At 44.0% G+C, this 22,073-nt stretch overlaps 3 protein-coding genes across 4 annotated transcripts; 2 read left to right on the top strand and 1 right to left on the bottom strand.

Annotated features, from left to right (window-relative positions):
• The first annotated feature begins 632 nt into the window (after positions 1 to 632).
• csgalnact2 (chondroitin sulfate N-acetylgalactosaminyltransferase 2) lies at positions 633 to 5,074 on the top strand. Its single transcript, XM_084561461.1, has 8 exons — positions 633 to 790; positions 2,648 to 3,399; positions 3,490 to 3,706; positions 3,838 to 3,939; positions 4,028 to 4,206; positions 4,311 to 4,405; positions 4,493 to 4,574; positions 4,651 to 5,074. Exons 2-8 carry the CDS (start codon positions 2,748 to 2,750, stop codon positions 4,941 to 4,943), a joined length of 1,620 nt encoding a protein of 539 aa, XP_084417587.1. The 5' UTR covers positions 633 to 790; positions 2,648 to 2,747; the 3' UTR covers positions 4,944 to 5,074.
• Positions 5,075 to 6,573: 1,499 nt separating this feature from the next.
• On the bottom strand, positions 6,574 to 14,665 carry sec23ip (SEC23 interacting protein). 2 transcript variants are annotated; one of them, XM_084561455.1, is made up of 18 exons: positions 14,401 to 14,665; positions 13,283 to 13,788; positions 12,915 to 13,146; positions 12,612 to 12,805; positions 12,367 to 12,456; positions 12,154 to 12,274; positions 11,781 to 11,870; positions 11,550 to 11,691; positions 10,732 to 10,940; positions 10,552 to 10,640; positions 10,191 to 10,361; positions 9,952 to 10,047; positions 9,284 to 9,460; positions 9,026 to 9,181; positions 8,699 to 8,801; positions 8,008 to 8,199; positions 7,771 to 7,930; positions 6,574 to 6,712 (listed from the first exon to the last, which is right to left on the bottom strand). In XM_084561455.1, the coding sequence occupies exons 1-18, from the start codon at positions 14,594 to 14,596 to the stop codon at positions 6,634 to 6,636; spliced, it is 3,003 nt and encodes a 1,000-aa protein (XP_084417581.1). In that variant the 5' UTR covers positions 14,597 to 14,665; the 3' UTR covers positions 6,574 to 6,633. The 2 variants fall into 2 exon arrangements, with proteins under 2 accessions (XP_084417581.1, XP_084417582.1); XM_084561456.1 differs by having other exon boundaries at positions 14,239 to 14,522.
• A 201-nt stretch (positions 14,666 to 14,866) lies between these two features.
• mcmbp (minichromosome maintenance complex binding protein) lies at positions 14,867 to 22,047 on the top strand. The gene is made up of 16 exons (XM_084561457.1): positions 14,867 to 15,054; positions 16,020 to 16,111; positions 16,254 to 16,394; positions 16,518 to 16,559; positions 16,662 to 16,751; positions 17,002 to 17,143; positions 17,537 to 17,682; positions 17,789 to 17,886; positions 17,974 to 18,146; positions 19,403 to 19,526; positions 19,611 to 19,728; positions 19,819 to 19,984; positions 20,105 to 20,238; positions 20,929 to 21,096; positions 21,239 to 21,327; positions 21,553 to 22,047. Exons 1-16 carry the CDS (start codon positions 14,997 to 14,999, stop codon positions 21,677 to 21,679), a joined length of 1,908 nt encoding a protein of 635 aa, XP_084417583.1. The 5' UTR covers positions 14,867 to 14,996; the 3' UTR covers positions 21,680 to 22,047.
• The last annotated feature ends 26 nt before the right edge of the window (positions 22,048 to 22,073 follow it).

Here is a 22,073-nt window from a genome sequence, read left to right as displayed (position 1 = left end):
CCTTGAGGAAAAAAAAAAAAATGAAGGAGATGTGTCCAAAGTATTGATTGAAATCTCTGTGATGGTCTGATGACCTTTCCACGGTGCATCAGTGCTTTCGGCATAATGTCTGCAGAGATAAGCCCCAGACTCCTGCCACCCTTAATGGGCATTAATAAAGGAAATGAATAAAATAAGGGCTAAAAATAGAGGCTTATAGGAACATTTCCTGGTTTACCATGGCGATAACCGACCACATTAAACACACTGAACATTAAACAAATGATCTATCGCCAGTTAGACCTCCTTCAGTGGTAATCCAATTCAGAGTTGTTAGCAGATAAGAGGTTTGTTTTATTAGCAAGGGCAGAGAAAATAGAGAAGGTGAGAATAGAAAACAGGAAGAAGAAACACACATTTCTTAAGGGTTAAAATAAATCAAATATTCAAATTTTTCCATAAAATTTACGTTGTAATTAAGTGAAGTGGAATATATTGGGTTATGTTTGTGTGAATTTCTTAAAGTCAGTGTCATAAAAATATATATATATTTAGTGTAATAATAAAATAATAACATCTTTATTCCAATTTAAATCAACGTTATTGTTGTGAGCCCGGAGCTTCAGCGTGTTTGATGACGACGCTCATCAGCGAAGCTCTCATTGGTTGGTTTTTGACCGGAAGTAGAATGCGACCCACTCTTTTCTCTTTGCTCCGTGGCATTTTGTAACCAAGCTACCAGGTACTGCTGGTTCACCACAAAACCCGCGGCTGTACGCACACAGGCAGGCATGGTGAGACACACGATGAGGTAAGTGACTGTTTTTTACTTCTATAAATGATTAGCAGCTTCTCTAGCGGACATAAAATAAACCCCAAAGCTTAGTGACGCTCTGAATATCGCTAAGCTAGCTTCAGAACCGAGAGAATATCCGGTGTAGGGTTTTCAAAATAAATGTTCACGAACAGTTGTACAGAAAGAAGTAGAAGAGATTATAGTATATTTATTGTTATTGTAATATGTACAACGAAATTAAGTGTCGTCCATTCAGTGAAAAAGTTAAAAACTGGCATCTACATTCCAGTTACTGCAAAATCCCATAAGGAATATGATTTAATTATTCTTTAGCAGCATTTAATAGAAGAATAGCTGTTGGATAGAAACTATTTTAGTTGGTTAGTCCTGGTTTTCAACGATCTGTATCGTCTGCCTGATGGCAGCAGTTTGAAAAGTTTGTGAGCGTGGTACAATGAGTCCTTTTGGGCTTTCCTGAGGCAACGTGAGCAGGACAGTTCTTCCAGAGAGAATGCAGAAGTTTGGGGAAGAAAGGCAATCAGATCATGTTAATGTTTCAAAGTGAAGTTTGGACAAGACATAATCTGTAAAGTGAAATTAGCTTACATGTAATTAAACCCCTGTGGTTAATTAGCCACGTGTTACGGGTTATTTGTTTGGCTTTAAAACTGACGAGGCCACAGAAGCTAATCAAGTAGTATGAAAACCAAAAGTGGTGGAACTGAGCTTTTTCTTCCAGTAAGCTTAAAGTTTCAGTCTCCATGACTACACTTTAGGACATAAATAGACACCCTGCAAATATGACTTCCTGTTTAGCGTTGTGCAGGGCCTCTGTTACATTCTGCACTAGAAATCGTTCCACAATCAGTTTCTGAGGCAAGGGTTTTTATTGTGGTCAGTTCCTCTTTCTTGGGCCCCGTGAGAAAAAACTTTGACACCTTATTAGCAGAATATCTCCTTGTGAATTAGTTTTACGTGTTAAAGTAGTATGAATGTTTTGCTTTGTTGCACTTCATCACTGAACAGTTGAATTTCTGTGTGGTGTTATTGTCAAGGAGCAGTTAAAAGAGGTCAAGCTGCAAAGAAATAGTTCGATAACTCCTGTACTGTACTATATAATGTTACTGAAACATTAGAGCACTGGTTCTGTGGGCTCAGGGCCCTGCTGGGTTTCATTATAGCCGTCACAAGACTGATTTACAGATGAAGGCTTGGGGAGTCGTAATAGAAAGTGTGAGCTCAAGACTGGAGCTGTGTGACCTTAAAGGCTCAGTTGTGCGTCGTATCTTGGGTTGAGGTGTAAAAGTGGCGGATCTAATCTGGAAGCATTCTTTAACGCTGGTTGTTTTATATGTAGTTTGTCTCCACCGTTTAATTCGACAAGGCATCCATTGTGCTCCTTTTATTTTGAAAAGGGAGGAGTTAAACCGGAAGTGTGTGTTCAGCAGTTTGCCGTGAAGCTCCTCCACCAGTTTTCCTCTGTGTGCTGTTGTTTGGCTGGGAGCTAGCGGCCGTGTGTTAGCTCTCCAGGTGTGGCTGACTGATTTCTTCAGGTTTTCATTGAATATTTAAATCGTAAAGCTGTTCAAATATTGATTATGTGAATCAGGTTGCTGGTTAAACACAAAGGTTGTTTGAAAGGTGACAGTGTTATTAAGTAGTGTTGTCTGATTACCTGCTGATCCCCAGTGTTTTAATATGAATTATATCACTATATTATCTAAAAACGGCCCATTGTAGCTGTTGATATTTTTCTTATTTTCAATTTCTGTGTCTTTCACAGGTGAGCATTAGATTGTGCTACACAGGATCTCATGTGTTGCCTCTAAGATGCAAAATCTTCACAATAAAAAGGCTTAAATGTTGTTGCAGATATCCAAGATGAAGAGCAGAAGGACGTTGTCAGTGATGTGACAGGACGGGAGGGGAAAGGGAATGAAGACCTGCCGGCCATAGCTTCTATGAGAGAGCGATGCCCAGGCGGGGGTTGCCACTCCAGGGCCGGGCCCGCTGGCTCTTCCTCGGCCTCTTCCTGCTGCTGGTGTTGCTGCTGTTCGCGTACCTGCTGGAGTGCACCCCGCCCGCAGACGTCAGCCTGGCCCTGCCCGGCATTCAAGGAGAGACCTACGGGAAGGAGTACTACCAGGCCCTGCTGCAGGAACACGAGGAGCGCCACCTGAGCCGCGCCGCCAGTCTCAAGCGCCAAATTGCCCAGCTCAAGCAGGAGCTCCAGGAGATGAGCGAGAAGCTGAAGTTCCTGCAGGACAAGAAGGAGCCTCCGGGGGTGCAGGGTCTGGCCGAGAATAAAGACCAAGAGCCTGGCGATTTGCTGGAGTACCTGCATTCTCAGATCGACAAGGCCGAGGTGAACACAGGAGCCCGTTTGCCGAGCGAGTACGCCCTTGTGCCCTTTGAGAGTTTCACCTCTTCCAAGGTGTACCAGCTGGAAATGGGGCTGACGCGACATCCGGAGGAGAAACCCGTCCGCAAAGACCGCAGGGACGAGCTGGTGGAGGTCATCGAGGCAGCGCTGGACATCATCAACAACCCCGACGAGGAGGACGGCGTGGAGGACGACGTGCCGATGCAGAGGCAAACCTACACGGAGGGTCACTTCACTGAAGGTAACGCCCACGCAGACCACCAGACTGCGGCGTTAGTGATCCGTTTTCTCAGCGTAGCATTCGTGTTCATATTCTCTTTATTTTTGGCAGGACTGTACAGGACGGAGCGAGACAAGGGGACGCTTTACGAGCTTTTCTTCGCTAAAGAGGACTCCAGCAGCTTCCGTCACGTCACGCTATTCAGACCGTTTGGTCCTTTAATGAAAGTCAGGAGCACGTCTGTGGAAACATCAGGCATGATTATTAACATCATTGTGCCACTGGCCGGCAGAGTGGAAACATTCTCACAGTTCTTACAAAATTTCAGGTAAGACTGAATTAGACAAACATGACTGAGCATGCTCTGTTCCAACGCCTGCTTTTCCTCCATAGTTGTGTAATAAGACACAACTGTATTAAGTGTTCTTGTCATTAATGCTGTCATGCATGTATTTTTAGGGAGGTGTGCATTCAGCAGGACAGGCGTGTACACCTCACAGTGGTTTATTTCGGGCAGGAAGGCCTACCGGACGTCAAGTCCTCTTTGGAAAAAATGTCAAGGTTTGTCTTTGGCCCGAGAAAGAGCCTCTTCAGCTAGCCTTTGTCTGCATTTTTTTGTGCGTAATGTGTCATGAATTCTGAATCACAGGGAGGAGAGCTTCTCCAATTACACTCTGGTCCCGGTGGACGAGGAGTTTTCCCGGGGCCGAGGTTTGGACATCGGAGCCCACGCGTGGAAGAAAGGCGACGTCTTGATGTTTTTTTGTGACGTTGACATCCACTTTAACCTGGAGTTCCTGAACACCTGCCGTCTCCACGCTGCGCCGAGTAGGTTTCACCACGCTGTTGCTCAGATATATTATTTAATAAATTATAAATATATATTTTTTTAATGCTAAAGATTGAATGTTCTGCCTAATTCTGTTTTGTAGACAAGAAAGTCTTCTATCCAGTGGTGTTCAGTCTGTACAATCCTGCCATAGTCTATGGAAATCTGGAGCTGGCTCCACCTATTGAACTCCAATTGGTAAGGAGTATAAAAGATCATGTTTTTATTTATTTATTTATTTATTTATTTAAACATAAAACTTAAGTTGTATCTGCTTTCTTATAGATTCACAAAAAGGATGCTGGATTCTGGAGAGACTTTGGATTTGGAATGACGTGTCAGTATCGCTCAGATTTTCTAAACATCGGTAAGCACTGATTATTTCTTTGAACGTCGTTTTCAGTAGCTGTCGTTTTACTGATGGACGGATTTTGCTCCCCCAGGCGGTTTCGACCTTGAGGTCAAAGGCTGGGGCGTGGAAGACGTCCACTTGTACAGGAAGTACCTCCGGAGCGAGCTCATAGTGACCAGGACGCCGGTGTCGGGCCTGTTCCACCTGTGGCACGAGAAGCAGTGCGCGGACGAGCTTACGCCGGAGCAGTACCGCATGTGCATCCAGTCCAAAGCCATGAACGAGGCGTCCCACTCCCACCTGGGCATGCTGGTTTTCCGCGAGGAGATCGAGGCTCACCTACGCAAGCAGGCCTTCAAGACTCAGAGCAAAACGGACGCCTGAGCGGCGCCGTGGACGGTGCTGGTACTATTTACGCACTACAGCAAAGACCTGTTTACATGGATCCTCCTGCATTTCACCGCACAGCTGTAGACAAATGAATGTACAAAACGATGAACATGGATCAATGTGAAACTTCGCTACACGGTACGAGTCTTACTGAGGCGCTACGGCGGTAATAGATCAAATTAGCAATATTTCACTTGCTGACGAACAATTTACACACGTGTGAAGCAGTAGTTCTTGGATTTAGTTGACATTATACATTATTTTACACGCTGAAATCAAAAAGCATGCAGTTATTTACACGGGAAACATACACATTAAGCCATGCTTCCGGTTTTAAACGCAGCATCCGACTTTTAACCCGTTTCTTTTACTTTTGCTTCTTAACTGTGACTTCAGCTAGAAGTCTTCAGCTGTTTCAGATTAATGATGCATTCCAAAAAGGCTTTAAACTTTTAAAGGTCAGCCGTTTGGTACCATGATCGTCCCGTAATGTATTTACAACAGGGACAAGAAGAAGTTGCACTTTCTCCTTAAGTTAAAAAATGTAATTTGACCAAAACAAGAGCCCAGACGTTCCTACGTATCCTCAGCTTCCACAGTCGACAATCTGTGTCAGTCATCAGTGTAGCTGCAGTTGTGTATGGAGCCATAATGTTCTTTTAGTATTTATGTTCAGACTGGCAGTTTAAAAAAAAAAAAAAAAAAAGGGACCTTTTTATTGTCTAATTCATGCCATAATCTGTCGGTTTATCTTTATTGAGGACCGCTTCCAAGAATTTACCAGAGAAGCATGTTGAGCAAAGCTCTGCTTATAGCATGCAGCGCTACGGTATCGGATCTATGTGGACCAGTAATATTATCTAAATAACAGAAAATACGTCATCTGCACTCAGAGAGAATCGCGTCGTTGCGATTCCCGACGCTAGACTGAGATTAAATGTTACAGCCACTCCTGTAAATACTTTTCTAATATGTCTTCGTTTCATCCACGTGAGTTAAATACTTTTCTTGTCCGTGCCTACATGCTTTAAGTAATCTGAAATGTTTTAACTCGGTTCCGTCTCACAATGAGAGGACGTCACAGTGTACTTACAAGTTAGAGGCTTGCACAGGGAGGTAAGAAGTGCTCCATTCTTCTCAGCAGGTTGTCCACGCATCTCATCCTGTACTGTAATTATTTTTTAAATCAGTGTTTTGCTAAATACTCCAGCTTTTTGTAGGTAGTCTTTAAGCCAGCAAGAAAAATATTACATGTCTTCCTGTCAGCTGTAAAAAAAACAAACAAAAAAACAACACTTGTTCATGGTATAATGATTTATTTTGAAATTTTGGCCATGAAATAAAACTTACAGAAGGCTGCAATAACTGCTGCTAAGTCATTTGTGTTGTTAGCGTTCGATCCGGTGGTACATACATATATATATTTTTAATTTTTTAACTTGACCAGTTCTATAATTTATGCTATAAAAATGTAATATCAAACTTGTCAAGCGTCTCTGAATCTACTACTTCATTCGCATATTTTCTTAATTTAAGACAAATGGCATAATACAATTGTATTATTCATCTGTATACAATAAACTACATCAATAGAAAATGGAAGAAAAAAAGAAAAGCATAATCAAAAACCCCAAAAAAAAAAGAACCGACAGGAAGTAAACGAGATGGAAACTGTTTCAGACAGTTAATGGATCTGTTCTGGATGGATCCCCACGGTTTTGTAGATCTCCTTGAGAAGAAGCAGAGCCGTGTCTTCAGATTCCCTGCAAAACAACACACGTGTTAAAACAGAGGCTTCAGTTGTCACTATGAGAAGCCATCACGGTGCGTCAAAAAGGCAGAAACCTCGGCTTATTAATCTGGATGTGCATTCAGAGCTCTACTGCAGCAGAACCTTCATAAATACTAATAAACACGCCGGCCACTTCATTAGGTATACCTGTTTCTATAGCTCATTAATGCAAATATCTAATCAGGCAATCATATGGCAGTAACTACACTTAGACATGTGGACAAGTTTAAGACGATCGGTGCATCAGAAAGAAAGATGACTTTGAACTTGGTGCCAGGTCTGAGTCTGACCCACAACCTTGTCTAGGGTTCACAGAGAGTGGTCTGAAATAAGAGAACATTTACAGACAGCTGCACTTCATTTCAGAGGAGCATAGTCAAACTGGTCTGATCTGACAGAAAGGCAACAAGAACTCCTAAAACGACTTTTTACAACCAAAGTATACAGATGAGGCTCTCTAAACACACAACACATTGACCTTTGAAGAAGCTGGTCTACAGCCAAGATCAGAAAACCAAGATGATAATCAGCAAGGCCACACCAAAGTGGAAGTAGAATAGAAGACTTCTAGCATAAACAACGAATTATAAAAGCATGGCTCCATCCTGCCTTGTATCAATGGTTCAGGCTGCTGATGGCGTAATGTTGTGAGGGATATTTTCTTGGTTGGACACACAGATCGCCCCTCATCTTCTGAGGCCGTGATAAAACTCCATGTTACATAGCTAAAATCATCTCAAACTGGCTTCTTGAACATGACGATAAGTTCTCTGTATCACCAGATCTCAGTGTCATAGGGAACCTTTGGGATGTGGTGGAACGGCATAGTTCCTTAATGGATCTGCAGTTGACAAATGTGCAGCGTCTGTGTGATCCTATCATGTTAATATGAACCAAACTCTCTAAGGTGCTAGCAAGGTGTACCTAATAATGTGGCCAGTGGGTGTTTGATAGACTGGAATCATCCTTAAAGCATTAAAAATCATTAAAAGAGACATTCATCGGTTATTGTAATGAAGTTTTCTGTACCAGTAGCATAGATGACTCTGGAGAGCAAACAGGTACTCGTTGAAACTCTCAATGGGCTTCTCCTGCAGGACGTAGTCGATGCGATTCCCACCGTTTAACATCCCGATCTTCACGTGAGGCTCCTCTTCTCTTTGCTCAGGACACTCGGAGATCTTGTGCTCTGTGACAAACCAGAACAAAGTTTTTAAACTCACGCGACACAGAAACGACTCTTCGCCGACGAATCACAAATCTCACCGTCGTCTAAGCCTCCCGTCTGATTCTCCTCCTGTTCAATCTGATTGGCTACGATGGCCAGCTGGGCCTGAAGCTGAGCGGACGAGGTGTGAGCCCGAGCGAAGTCGTTGAGCGTCTGCCAGGCGCTCCTCAGGGAGCTGATAAAACCCTGCTTCAGGTCAGAGCCCATCCTGGAGAGACTCTCCTTCAGCTCTGAAACACAGAGAGCGTGAGAGCGGTGTTGAAAACTTCACTTGATTAATAAAATATTCACAACACTTTAGACGTCTGTTTGACATCTATGTGTCTTTAACATGAAACAACTCTCTTGTTAATGTCAAATCTTCAACATAAAAACATAAAAACAAGCACCAAACAAAACTGCAATTCAGTCGCTGACATTTTTGTGCAGAGGCAAGAGAAAATCACTTTTCTATTTTGCCATTTTATGTGCACCACAGCAATTTCAGTGTAAGAATAGAGTCTTTGTATTTTGGAAGCACACATATTAGGACACTCCACCCATAAGAGTCAGAGAGGCCTGAACTGAGTACATTCAATATCACCAAACAACAACTTCAGACTCTTAAGAGAAGTTGCAACTGTGAGTATTTCACAAATAAAACATTTACTTTACTTGCAGCTTCTATCTAACATGTTATCGAAACAGATATTTGCTTTCTGCAAACCACAAATAACCAGTGAGCCATACCCAGATGAAGCCTCTTCCTTCCTTTGTGGTGTGGGATCAGCACAGGCTTCAAGTCCACGTCTGGCAGTATCATTGGCTCAATCCTGTACGCCACAGGATCCAACTGAAAAACAGTTTATCTTAGCAGTGAATAAAGCTGTACATTTGCCAGCACTAACGGAGATATAGACAGGTAATGTGGGAAGAGACGCAAAGGGCCACAAAAAAAAGGTAGTAAAGCTAAATAGACTACTGAATAAAATGCATCTCCACAGCTCTTTTCCGCATCTATAGGTCAATTAGCAGTAATTCAATCAGGATATGAGCTGTACTGTAATTGCTGCATACCGGGTGATAAATATTGAAGAATCCCTTGCACGTGGGCAGCTGGTACGTCTCTTCGATTTTCTCGAGTCCTCGCACCGTCAGAAACATGCCGATTGGAGAGCCCAAGGCAAAGAAGTTCACCGGCTCAAAGTCCAGAGTGTGGTAGACCACTGACACCTGCAGAGGGAAACAAGGAATTGCTAAATGTCAGTTTGCAATTCAGATTCAGTTTTCGGGGCAAACTCTTACAGAGATGTTTAAACGGGATGATTTATTCACCTGTCCAGTGCCAACTTCAAAGTAATTGTAGTCAACGTGGACAGAAGAGACGGTGCGTCCAACTGGGGGCTTCGTCATAGCGGGATCTGTCACAACGTTAGCTGCTTGTGTTGGTCCGGCAACCTGAGAGACATCTGTGACCTCTGCTTTCTTCTCCAGAGCGGCCTGACGGGCAGCCTGAGGAGATGAAACAGAAAGTATGTGTTGACGTGTAAGCTTACACAGTTTTTTTCTTCAGAAACACACGTTTACTAAATGAATAAATGAAGGAAATAATTTTATGCTGCATTCCTGTTGGTTGGTTAGCAGACGTAGGTCGCAGCAAAGGTCACACTGTGGGACAATCATCCTAAATTTCTGGCCTGATCAAATATTTTGTCAGATCTTTTGTAATTTCATGTACGATATCTGTATTTATTACACACATATTTATTTATTAATACACTAATTACACTGCTGATTTTATCCCTGCCTTGAGATTGTTTAGTTTTATTTAGTCTTTATCGATCTTGGAGAATTGATCTTTTGACACTTTTAGACGTCTCTCACAGTCCCACCACTGTTTAGGAGCCACAATCAAAGATATTGTGATTGTTTTTTTGTTTTGTTTTTTACATTGGTCATTTTAAATCTGATTTTAATCATCACCATCAGCTTTGCACACTCACCTGCTTATTCACTCTTTCTTTGACAAACTTGGCAATCTTTTTCCTAGGACCCAGAGGGATTCCCATCTCTTTCAGGTCTTCAATTGTGCACATAAGCTGAAAGAACATGCGAAAGGGGACAGAATTAAACTTACACCACTAACTGATAAAAAGGTTAATCAGAGAGTCACATTCCCTTGCATTTTTCAAAGATAAATCACCTAGACTTAAGCATTTTAAAACAACTCCTTATTTCTTACAAAAGATTCGACGTCTATCTTCTCTTCATCGAAGGTGCTCTTGTACTCGGACAGGCCCAGATGTTGCAGCATAGCAGAAAGATCCTCGAACTCCTCCCCGTCTTCTTTAGGCTGCTCCTCCACAGCCGGAGCGGTGACGGCATTATTTGCTTGTGCAACAGGGGCTGCCACCTGATACAAGAAGAAAGATTTACAGTTATGTATTGAGACTTTATTTTGAAAGGGTCCATTATGTGAATTGGTAGGATAATGCGTTAGGTTCTAATACAGTGTTTTAAAGAGATAAGATGGTGATATTTTATTGATTAGGGCGGCCGGTAACAGAATATCTTGATTTGTTTCTAATTAACTGGTGCATGACCTGTTTGGCATCTCCATTAGCAGTGGTTGGCTTGACCAGGGCAGAGTCATTCTTCTGATTTGAAAGCAGGTCAAAGAGAATCAGGGAACCTGCAAATATGAAGAAGAGAAATAATACAATGAGAACCAGCAGTGCAAATATAAATGAGAAGGAGTTGATGCTTATGAACTGAATTATTACCTAAACTGTGTCCGGCCACTGATATTCCCCCTTTGTAGTCTGGGTTCCTCTTCAGAAACAGGGCGTAAAGTCGGTTAATTTCGAGGGCAACTGTGTCCATGATGGTCTGGCAGTAAGTGGGACTGTTGTAGAAGAGCACATCTAACAGAGTCTCATTTGTAAAGTGGCGTAAACGCCCAGTGCTGGGCAAGGTGATCTTCTTTATCCTCCTATAAAGGAAAAACAAGAAATAATCTCATGACCAATGCGTCTGTAAACAAAGTTACTCCTCTGTGCCACAGAGCATCCTTTGTTTCCAAAATACTGTTAAAAACACATCACTGAGCAACACTGTTACACTGGGTAACATTTTCCTTCACTACCAAGAACTGCAGTTTATTTTCAGACAGACCACAAACACAATCCTGCTGATGTAAACACAGTCATTGGCGCACCAAATAAGTATTAATCAGAGAGGAAACTAGTTCCAAACAAATGCTCTGTCTGTGTCTGAAGAATTTACTAAATACTACAGGCCCCACATGTGTGTAATGGGATTTATTTTTAAGATTAATTAAAATTCTCTTCCGGTTTTGGACATTTTCACAAAAAAACTATTTAGAATGACCTTTTTTCTGCACAATAAATAAACACAGTATAAACATCTATGCATTCCTGGTCCTGACAGTTAAACTGACACTTAAATTTACAGCATTTCATTAATAATATGGAAGAAAGTTTGAGCTCCAAATCTGATTAATTGAATAAACGTATAAACAGCAGCTGATACGATAACCATGTGTGTGTTATTCCCCTTTGTGTCCATATTCCATCATCACCTGTCCACTCCTGTGGCGTCTCCATGAAGAGCCGTGTGCCATTGGACAGGTAGGAACTCCACCCGGCTAATTGAATGCTCGTCCAGCGATTTCTTAAAGTGACTGTGCAGCAGCTTCAGCGACACACTACGGAAGTCGTCCACTAAAAAAAATAAATAAAAACAAGACGGCATATTTTCACCATTTGTTCTCTAGTTTTATAGTAAGGTACACCAATACTACGGTACTCACCACACTCAATCATGCTCCTAAACCTGAGGTCACACACGGGACCGATCCCATGAACCATGAACACCAGATGATCCACCTTGGCGAGCTCACCTGGAAAAAGGTGCACGTGACAGAAATGTTGGATGTTATTCCCTCACTAATCTGATAGTGTCAGTTACTGCCCCTTTAACATCTTTAAAAAGAAGCTAAAATATGACCCATGTTGAAATTATAATGTAAGCTGCAATACATTTACCAACATATACCAGAATGCATCTCACGGTTAAATCTGAGATTATGATAGCCTCTACTTCCTCTACGCTCTTCCTCTTCTGTTTTTTTTCAATTACTCTTAATGTGTTAAATAAATGTGAGCACAGAGGAACTTGACTACCATCAGGCACTTCATCGAGGTCATCATCAATCCCTCTCTTCACCACTCTGGGCCTCGTCTGCCCGTCTGGCGTTGTGCCCCACTCATCCGGCATGGCAGAGGGCTGGAACTGCACAATGACCTACAGAGACAGACAGATCAGTCCTTTATCAGCCATCAACGGGATTAATCATCACGAGAGCGCCACTTAACTCTGCTGAAATAAAGGTTTACCTTTGGGTTGTGCATGACAATGGTTTCTCCTGATGGGAACTCCAGTCTGCGGTGCCACTGGTTTGTAGACACGGCTTTCTTATATTCTGCCTGAGGTTGACACAATTATATAAAGATAAAGCAATACAAAAACAGTAGATATTGTACTAAATGAAAAACTGGAACAAGCAAGAGCAAGAAAACATTTTAGATTTACTTTAAGATGAGTGACATTGTTTCTGGTTAGACAGAGAAGTGAAACAAACCTCCAGCTTGTCACTAAACTCCTCCGAGTAAGGAACAAAGCGACTGTCCGTATCCCCTTTGTAGAACCAACTGCAGCGCCGGACCTCTGTGGGCTCCTCCTCCCAGTACACCGCAGTGCGTGTGCGGTCATAGAGCTGCACGTCGTAACGCCCTCCGTCTGTACGTACGATCACATTTTCTGGGTCTGGTTGAACTGGAAGAAAAAGAAAAAAATGTGACACATGAAAAGCCGATCGTATTTTCACTCAAGTCTCTGCGGATACAAGCATTCACAAATTAGCCTGTGTAGCGTCACGTAATACCTGAGTTGTACGTCTCCTCGAGCTGTAGCGAGTCGATGATGCTGAAAGGAAGCCACACGCTCTTTGACTCCACTTGCTTGCAGTAGAACCAGTGATGCTGCACCGCTTCATAGACGTTGTAGTTGTACGGCATCATGGGACCTGTAGGAACTATGGCTCCAGCAGTGGTGGCTGGAGGTGGAGGCCCTTGAATATGTGTAGGAGGAGGCCCTTGAATATGTGCAGGAGGAGGCTGAAGAGAGGAAGTTGATATCCTGATTATAAAGGCTTTTAGAATTTTAGATGCTGATCTTGTCATTTAATTGTCCATTAATCAACTGCATGATAAACAACAATGGTCTGACAGACACTGACTAGCTCGCACATACCTTTGTAAATGCGGGCCCTGCCAGAGGGAACGCCTGTGGCGGAGAGCCGAGGGAGTAGGGATTCTGCTGAGCTGTGTTTGTTGGCGGCAGGATCTCTGGAGCTGGGATATAAGGACTGGCTCTGCTGCTGATGGGCGTATGTCGGTACGGGTTATGACTCTGTGGCTGCATCTGGGGAGGCGGTGGAGTCACTGAGGTAGGGGGCGGAGTGTGGCGCCCCATCGGACTCTGGTAAACTGCACCACCGAACGCCGGAGGAGCAGGGCTCATTTGTGAGATGGCGGTCGGTGGGGGAGCCATGCTGACACTGCTGGGAACAGAGACGGGTCCCGCAGTGGTCGGGGCTGAGGACAGGGCCGGTGGCGGGCATGGCGACTGGCCTATGGAGGCGAATGGATCACTACTGGTTACGGGGCTGGAGAAGTAGTTGAATGTGGAGGGGGCTGGTCCATTCCCAGAAGTCTGACCTAGAAAACTGTCTTCTTCGCCGACATCAGTGGAATCCTCTAATGGACATAGAAAAGCAGGAAATAAACTTAATTTGAGCACTTTTATCTGACGCATCTAAACACTGTTGATCATTTTTAATCATTTAGTTTTTAGGATTTCAGATAATAGAGAATAACGGCAATCACACTAAGGTGAGCAGAGGATGGCAGCTTCAAAAGATTAGAGGAAAGGGAAATCAGCTGATAGGTGGCAGAAGGATGTGGCCATTTAAAAACAGAAAATGAATTGGTGTAAAACACACCAGACAGTTGACAGCATGACCTGAACACATCACTGTCAATTAGGCAAACTTGTCTGAGGAAACGACACGCCACTAAAACACAGTTACTTTCTCTTTCTGTTCCTTTTAGACTGAAAAATAACTGTCAGCAGTGCAGGAATCCGGCTAGCTAGCTAGCATGCTAACCCCGCTAACGTTTACACATTTCCTCTGCATTCAATCTCACCTCCTGACAACACCGCGGGGCCAGAGGCCTGACTCACTGGCATGAAGGGCAGGTTGAAGTTAAACTCCGGGGCGCCACTGAACAGTAGATTTGCACCGGTGTTGGGAGCATTATTATTTTTTCTATCTGCCATTTTCCCCTAGAATTACACGTAGCCACTACCGTAGCAGGCTGGCAGTACACGCTCGGTACTGCAAAGAGTCGTTTCCCTGCCCACACCGATTCTGTCGATCTGTAAACCATCAGCGGGGTCTTCACTAGCAGAAAGATAGCCTAGCACATTGTTTACAGATCTGGTCAAACTGCGCAGGTCACTGAGCGTACACTCGTTGGTTACAAGAAAAAAAATAATCGCCATCTCTCCTTACTGCCACCTACAGGCCAGGAGTATACATTACAACGTGATACACATTCAAATAGGCAAAATAGGAAATTTGAGATATTTCGACGTTTTAAAAATAAATAGTAAATATTTTATCTGATTGTTTACCTCAAATAAAAATAAAAAACATATCACATAACTAAAGTTGTGACCAGAATTCCGTTATCCAGCGATAGCTCCGCGATCCGGCGAGTCCCCGCGTACAAACCGAACCCACTCTACCTTCTTTGACTGGTGACGCAAATTTCCCGCCGTCACGTCTGCAATCCGGTGTGTGTGGAACAAAGTCAACAAAGTGGTGTTTGCACTGACATTTAAATTTGATATCTATATATATATATACATACTTCTCCAGACGTTTCACCGGTGGCCAAGGATGCCTTCCACTCACGACTGGATTAATAACCCTCTGGGTGTTGTCGAAGGGATGTTTGGTAAGAAACCGGAACTTCACTACTTGACAGCTAACGTTAAACGCGCGAGCCTAGCTAGTTAGCTACGAGGCTACCTAACGTGCCAGCTCTGAACATCACATGTAGTTGTACTTTTTCCATCTTCTCAGGAAAGAAAAACTCAGTAACTTTGATTAACTTTGCTCGGTAGTAACGGTTTGCGTTTTTTAAATGTATTTTTTTTTAACCCACACGACACTTTTAAGTTTAAAAAAAAAAAAAAAAAAGCAGTTTGATTTAAAGACCTGTGTGCACAAATCTGAAAATCAACACATGGGACGTTCACTAATTAAAAGGACCAAACTCGCCTCTGGATAATTTCCCCGAAGAGTATAAATATATGTAACGATAACTTTACATTTCTCTTTTATTTCTCTTTTTTTTTTTTTATTAGTATTTTTGGAGGCACATATGTTCATCAACACAAAATACACATGCCAGTTCATTAGGTACACTAGTGAATGCATTGTAACGGTTAACGGTCCTGCACTAAATCTTAGCTTCATGACCGTTATAATGTTCAGTTTAGGTTAAAACACATTAAGGAAGTTAGTAATTCAACTGTATGATCATTTTGGAGGATGTAATTTGACACAATTATAGTCAAAAGTGCCATGTAATACTCCCAAAATAATATTAAAATGAATTTACCTCATTAAATTCCCTATTATTATGTATATGTTTCTATGCTTCCACTTCATTATGCAGATTAATTAGGGCTTAATCTTTATCTTACCTTGTCTAGCTGAAGTTTTAGGTGAACATTACTTTCAGACCAGGAAATATTCAGTCACAGTTTGAAATTCTTCACACCACCGCAGTTGAATTTGTTTCCGATTAGTCTTGTCCTGATCGTTCTCATCTAATGATGCCTAGATAAAATGAAAACAAAGCTTCCTGTCGTTGCTGTTAATTGAACTAACATTATGTCTTGTTCAATGTCTCAGCTGCTGCCCAGAACAACCCAAACTCTGGATGGGAGGCGAAAGCGGTTCAGTTTTTCAAAGACCAGCTGAAAGAGAAGGACGCTCAGACACTGGTAATGCAGCAGCTTTTTTTTTTTTTTTTTTTTGCATCTAAATTGCACAGAGAGGCAAAAAGTTGCCCGTAATAAATGTCAGTGTCACGACCTGTTTCGGCACACTTGCTTGTAAATGACAGCCACCTTCGTTGTGATGCAGATCCCATCTCTGAACGACGTCCCTCTGCACTACCTGAAGCCCAACAGCCTGGTGAAGTTCCGCTGTTTAATCCAGGACATGTTCGATCCGGAGTTCTTCATGGGAGTGTACGAGACTGTTGATCCATCCACCAAGGCTAAAGTACGTGCTTCCTTATCCTCCCCTCTGTGCAGCAATTTGCATAAGCACATCCCTCTTGTGTGTTTGCATGTTTTTTGCATGTCATCGTGTCATCATAGTATTTTACTCTCTGACCGTCCCCAGATGCTGCGATGCGGGAAGTACAAAGATGTAACCGAGTGTGGGGTAGGTCCACCTCTGTTAAGTCATTCAGTGGATCCAGTAATTGCTCAGTTTAGCTTCAGCTAAGTCAGTAACGACATTTCATCTTGTGTCTTGTATCTCCAGGTGGATTTTAACTCTGGAAACACTGTGACTGCAGAGAGACAGACTTTCTACTGTGTGCCGATCCCTGGAGAAAATCCCTGGGTGAAAGAGATATCCTTGTCAACTGTCCTGACTGACTCAAACAGGAGACCACTAAAGGAACAGAAAAGACTACATGATAAAAATGCCCAGATATGGTTCTGTCTCTTTGACATGGGGTTGTATGAGCTACTTATCCATAGTCAGTGTTAGGGATGTCCTGATCGGTACCGGGGCTGATCCAGGCATTTTTAAAATGATCGGATTGGTATCAGGCTTCAGAAAATTCTTTCCTTGTAGTTTTCTTTAACTCTTGTTGCACGGTTTCGCCGGCACAAGCCAAGCCAGAGTGGTTCCCTCCACCTCGTACGTGCCGAGCAGGCAGAAGCGAAGCTACGAGGAAGACGACGACATGGACGACATGGACACGCAGCCGCAGAAACAGAGGGAGCCGCATTCTGGTGGTAAGAGAACTGTTAAAACGCGGAACAGAATCAAGTGTCTTTCCCACAAAGATCAAGTCAGTTGGGATAAGAGCAGTTCTTGCTACGATTTGCAGACTTTGTGAACCACACCGTAATGTTTACAGCTTTCAGTCCTAATCCATAATCATCCGTAGATGTCTGAAATTTTAGCCGTCCACATTCTGAGGACTTTTACGCAGTTTGTTGGCGTAGCTGCGGTTGAGCTTTGACTGATCAAATGACCTGAGTTTAATCAAAAAATCATCAATATCTGCAGTTCAGTGACAGTTGGCTCTGAAACTTAAAAATAAATCTCGTGGTGAGAGAATTCGGTCTTCTGTTTTCCAAGGTCAAGTATTTTTAAATCACTGTTATGTCTGGACGCCGCTGCAGGTCCTCAAAGTACAACAGAACAGCACGGCAACGGAGACTGTAAGCGTCAAGAGACAGAGGCTCCTTCCAGCCGGACGGCGGCCGCCTCCCACCTCGACCTCAACTTCCCCCTGCCAGGAGAGAAAGGCCCCTCCTGCCTCGTCAAGGTGCGTTATCTTCACGTTAAGCATTTGTCCTGTGAGTTGGTTTCCAGAAACTGCAGATATTTCTAGTGTAGAAGAAGAGATGCTTTAAGGTTTGTGTCGTCGTCAGGTGTACGAGGACTGGGACAGCTTCAAACTGAACGACACGCTAGAGGTGTACGGGATCCTCTCTGTCAGCCCGGCTCTCAGCGCTCTCGCTGACGAGAAGTAAGACACGTGCTTAAATTTATTTTTTTACTGTGGTGGTGAGCTGCTTTGTTATTATTGTTATTTATTCTCGGCACTTCCTCACAGAGACGCCTCCGCATCCCTCCTGGACCCTTCAGACTGCATGGAGACGGCGGAGGAGCTGAGGGTGCACAGCCCGCCGGCCTCGCTCGTTCCTCGCCTCCACATGGTGTACGCCAAGCCGCTGTCACACAGCAACCCGCTGCTGCCCCCTGCCGCCCTGGAGAACAACAGCGCTTGTAAGCTTAAATATTATGACCACCCTCCTAATATTGTGTAGGTCTCCCTTGTGCCTCCAAAACAGTTGTGACTCATCAGAAAATGAACATGGGCCTTCTGAGGGTGTCCTGTGGTGTCTGGCAACAGGATGTTGTTAGTGGGGGGACCTTTGAGGGGAGGGGCCTCTGTAGATCATCCCACGGATACTTGATCAGTTTGGGATCTAGTGAATTTGGAGGCCAGGTCAACACCTTGTGCTGTTCTAAATGTTTTTTTAGTTGTTCCTAAACCGGTTTTGTGTATGTGTCTGTGTCAGGCTGCATCCTGCTGGGGGTGGCTGCTGCCATCAAGGAGTGTCAATGCTATGGGGTGGGGGTGCCTGGTCTGGTCTGGTCTAGGTGGGTGCTACATGTCTAGGTAACATCCACACGCCAGGTCCAAAAGTTATGAGCAGCAGAACATTGTATTGTCACAAGATGGTCAATGTTATTTACTTCTCCTGTCAGTGGTTTTAATGTTGTGGCTGATCGGTGTTTATAATAGAAAGTCATCCAATCGCACAGTTACAAGAGACCTATGAAATGCTGTCTGTCGTGCCTTACCAGCAGTGACATAAACTTCCATCGCTGCAAATGAGTCAGCTGTGTTTCATCTCGTTTACGTCAGGCAGAATACGAGGTTTGTTCTGGCAAACGTTGCGCATGCCTGGAAAGAAAAAAAGAAAGTGATGTTAGATGCTCGGCATGAAACGGAGGTGAAGAGTGAGAGATCGGCACGTTTGAGTTCATCCCACAAGAGGAAGCATGTATGAAGAAACACTGGCTAAATGATGCTGTCAGCGCGGCAGACTGATGCCTCATCAATCCGACCATCCAGCCTCGGTGCTCATAACTAAAAATAACACTATGTGGTGATGCTAATGCCGTTTGGTATTTATACAGCTTGAGGTCAGTTATTGAGATGATAATTAAAGAGAAACCTTTAAATCGGACAAAAACACAACATATTGAGTTCCAGCTATCGAAAAATCACAAAACGGTGGAAATAATGTACAACTCAGATCAGATTTATCATTTACTCCTCCTCTGTGCTTCCTCGAGGTTTGTAGAGAAGCAAGACAACAGAGACCATTATATTTAAGTTCCTTTCTCTCGTAAAGCTTTACTAGAAGACAGATAATGCAGTGAAGGTTTTCTGGCGTAAAGCCCACATGCCTGTAGTTGCCGTAGGGACTTGTGTTAATTCCTTGTCCTCTCTCTCTCTCTCTCTCTTTCAGTTTTATCCTCGACCCTGAGCGAGATGGCCTCCGTCAGGGCAGAGCTGCTCACATACCTCACTCACGTCCTCCTGGGAGACGCTCTGGCTGCTGAGTACCTCATCCTGCATCTCATTTCTAACGTGTATGTTTAATAATGTTTAAAAATCGCAATTTTTCGTGCTTAAAGCCTTTTTCATTTTACAGATTTTTATTTATTTTTTTATAGGTACTCTAGACGGGATGTCCTCCCACTGGGCAAGTTTACCTTGAACCTGAGTGGCTGTCCTACCGTCGCCTCGTACACCGAACGCCTCTACCAGATCATCCAGCAGCTTGTGCCGTCTGTGAGTTATCAGCTAGCAGCGCTGCTTGGTCTCTAATTTTCTTATTCTTATTTAATTTGAAACACACTGAAAGCTTCGCTCCCCATGCAGTCACACTACCTGGGCATGAGCCTCCAGAACATGAACCAGATGCGGTTTGTCCCTAAGAAGGACTATGTGGCAAACCGGCTCGTGAGCGGAGTCCTGCAGCTGGCCAAAAACACTTCCCTCTTCCTGGATGAAACCCAGCTGGAGCAGGGACAGCTGGACACATCAGGTGAGGCTCCTACAAACCACTAGGGGACGACACTGAGGAGACTAAATGTGCAGTTTATACCCGATACTGTCAGCACTCATCAGGCTGGATCTTTTCCTCTGTTTGTGTCTTGTGCCGTAGGTGTGCGTAACGTTACGGCCCTGGGGAACCTGATCTCGTGGCAGAAGGTTGATTATGACTTTAACTACCATCAGATGGAATTCCCCTGCAATATTAACGTGCTGATCGCGTCAGAGGGCCGCTCGCTGCTGCCGGTGAGGACAAAGAGGGACAAGGCGTGCAACCGCAGAGTGAAAACTCAACCCCCCCTCCTCCTCACCCATCACTGATCCATCCCAACACCCCCCCCACCCATCCCATCTCCCCGGCCCGGCCAGGGAGGGGTTAGGTTTCCTCATGAGACAGAACTGTGTCAGACACTGGAGGTTGTTTCCAGCCGGCGTCACACAGTCACCTCAGCTGCTATTGGTCGAACGCAGCAGCCCCTCCAGCCGCCTGCTTTAGCGCCGGGTCTCGCTCTGTTGCGAACGGCCCCGAGGAATGTGCTGTGTGCTATTCCTGTTGTGTTGGTCTGACGGGTTGCCATGGCGGCAGCTGTGTGCCACAGGAACAATCCTGGGAGAGGCGTCAGGCTCGGCCGTCTATTAGTCCTGCGGTGAGGGGCGGCGTGCTGTAAACAACTCCCACAGTTTGATAGAAGTCAGGAGTGCGCGGCTGTGTTTACATTAAACTGATGAGCAGCTGGAGGGTCAACCTGCTCAGAAGCTTCACTGTCGGCTCGCCAAGGCTTTGCTTGTGTCGGGTTTGCTGTGAAGTTCTGAGCACGTGTCAGACAGGGCCTACTTTTGCTTAGCAACACCACTGGAGATAAAAAAAAAAAAAAAAGAGATGCAAGTCTTTCTGTAGCGCAAAGTCAATTTATCTCTTCCTCTTTGTCTCCACAGTCTGACTGTCAGATACACCTACAGTCTCAGGTTGCTCCAGCCCACATGGAGGAGTATCTGAGCAGCATCCACATGCATCCGCAGTCCTCGTCACAGCTGAACAAATTCAGAGTCTACCTGAGCGTGGCCCGGCTGCTCGACTACAGTATCTCAGATGAAATGACAAAGGTGAGACAAACAAGATGAAAACCAGCAGCGTTCAGGTTCCTTCCTCCTTTATGCACACAGCAGGCCGGTGTCTGCCTGTTTATTGAGCAATCTGTTCTCGTTAATAAGCATTAGGGTGCGTCTCTTTGTGCTGTGCTTTCAGGCAGTGGAAGACGACTTTGTTGATATGAGGAAGGACGACCCGCAGAGCATATCTGCCGAGGACCTCCACAGGATGCTCGTCGTGGCGAGGTTGGCTGTGATTAAGTCTCTATAATTACCTTGACTTCACCCTTATCTCCAACAACTACATCACGAGTAAACACTTAAAATGCCACGTACTGTATGACGTAACCTCTTGGGTCAAAGGGGTCAGAATAAAAAAAAAACTAGGCTGTTTATCTCTAGGAGTGTCCTAGCTAGGAGACACCTTTTATTGAAGCTGAGACGTGTCCTGACCGTGGCTCTTGTGTGCAGGTTGCTGTGTTTGAGCCTGGGACAGACGTCTCTTTCCACAGACGGCTGGCAGAGAGCCAAACACATCGACATGATGCGGAGGAGTCGGATGGAGCAGCACAAGTGTGTCAACGGCAACGAGCCGTGATCACACCGAGAGGAACGGCTCTCGTTTTTTTTTTTTTCTTTTTGATACCTAAAAAGTTTGTAATAAAGATGTTTTTCATGTGCCATATAGTTCAGGTCGTTGTCAACTTTTTTTTTTTTTTTTTTTACTGCACTGACTGATATAAAATCTAAAGTATTTTACTTAATCTACTAATGGTTTTAATGGGTCGTATGTACGGGAACATCAGTTTTTCAAAATTTCTACGTTTATAAAATCATCTCAGAACTGTAAATAAATAAATTCCTTAGGTTTATTTCTCATGTGTATTCTTCTTGAGTCAGTACAGATTAAGATTAAGAGCAAACAGTTGCACAATAAACCTCATGCACACGCCCTTTCACTCGCACCTTTTTATTCTAGTGGAGCTTCTTCC

This window comes from Chelon labrosus, assembly GCF_963514085.1.
Source record: "Chelon labrosus genome assembly, chromosome: 15".
NCBI lineage: Eukaryota > Metazoa > Chordata > Actinopteri > Mugiliformes > Mugilidae > Chelon > Chelon labrosus.
This window is presented reverse-complemented; position numbering and strand designations above follow the sequence as displayed.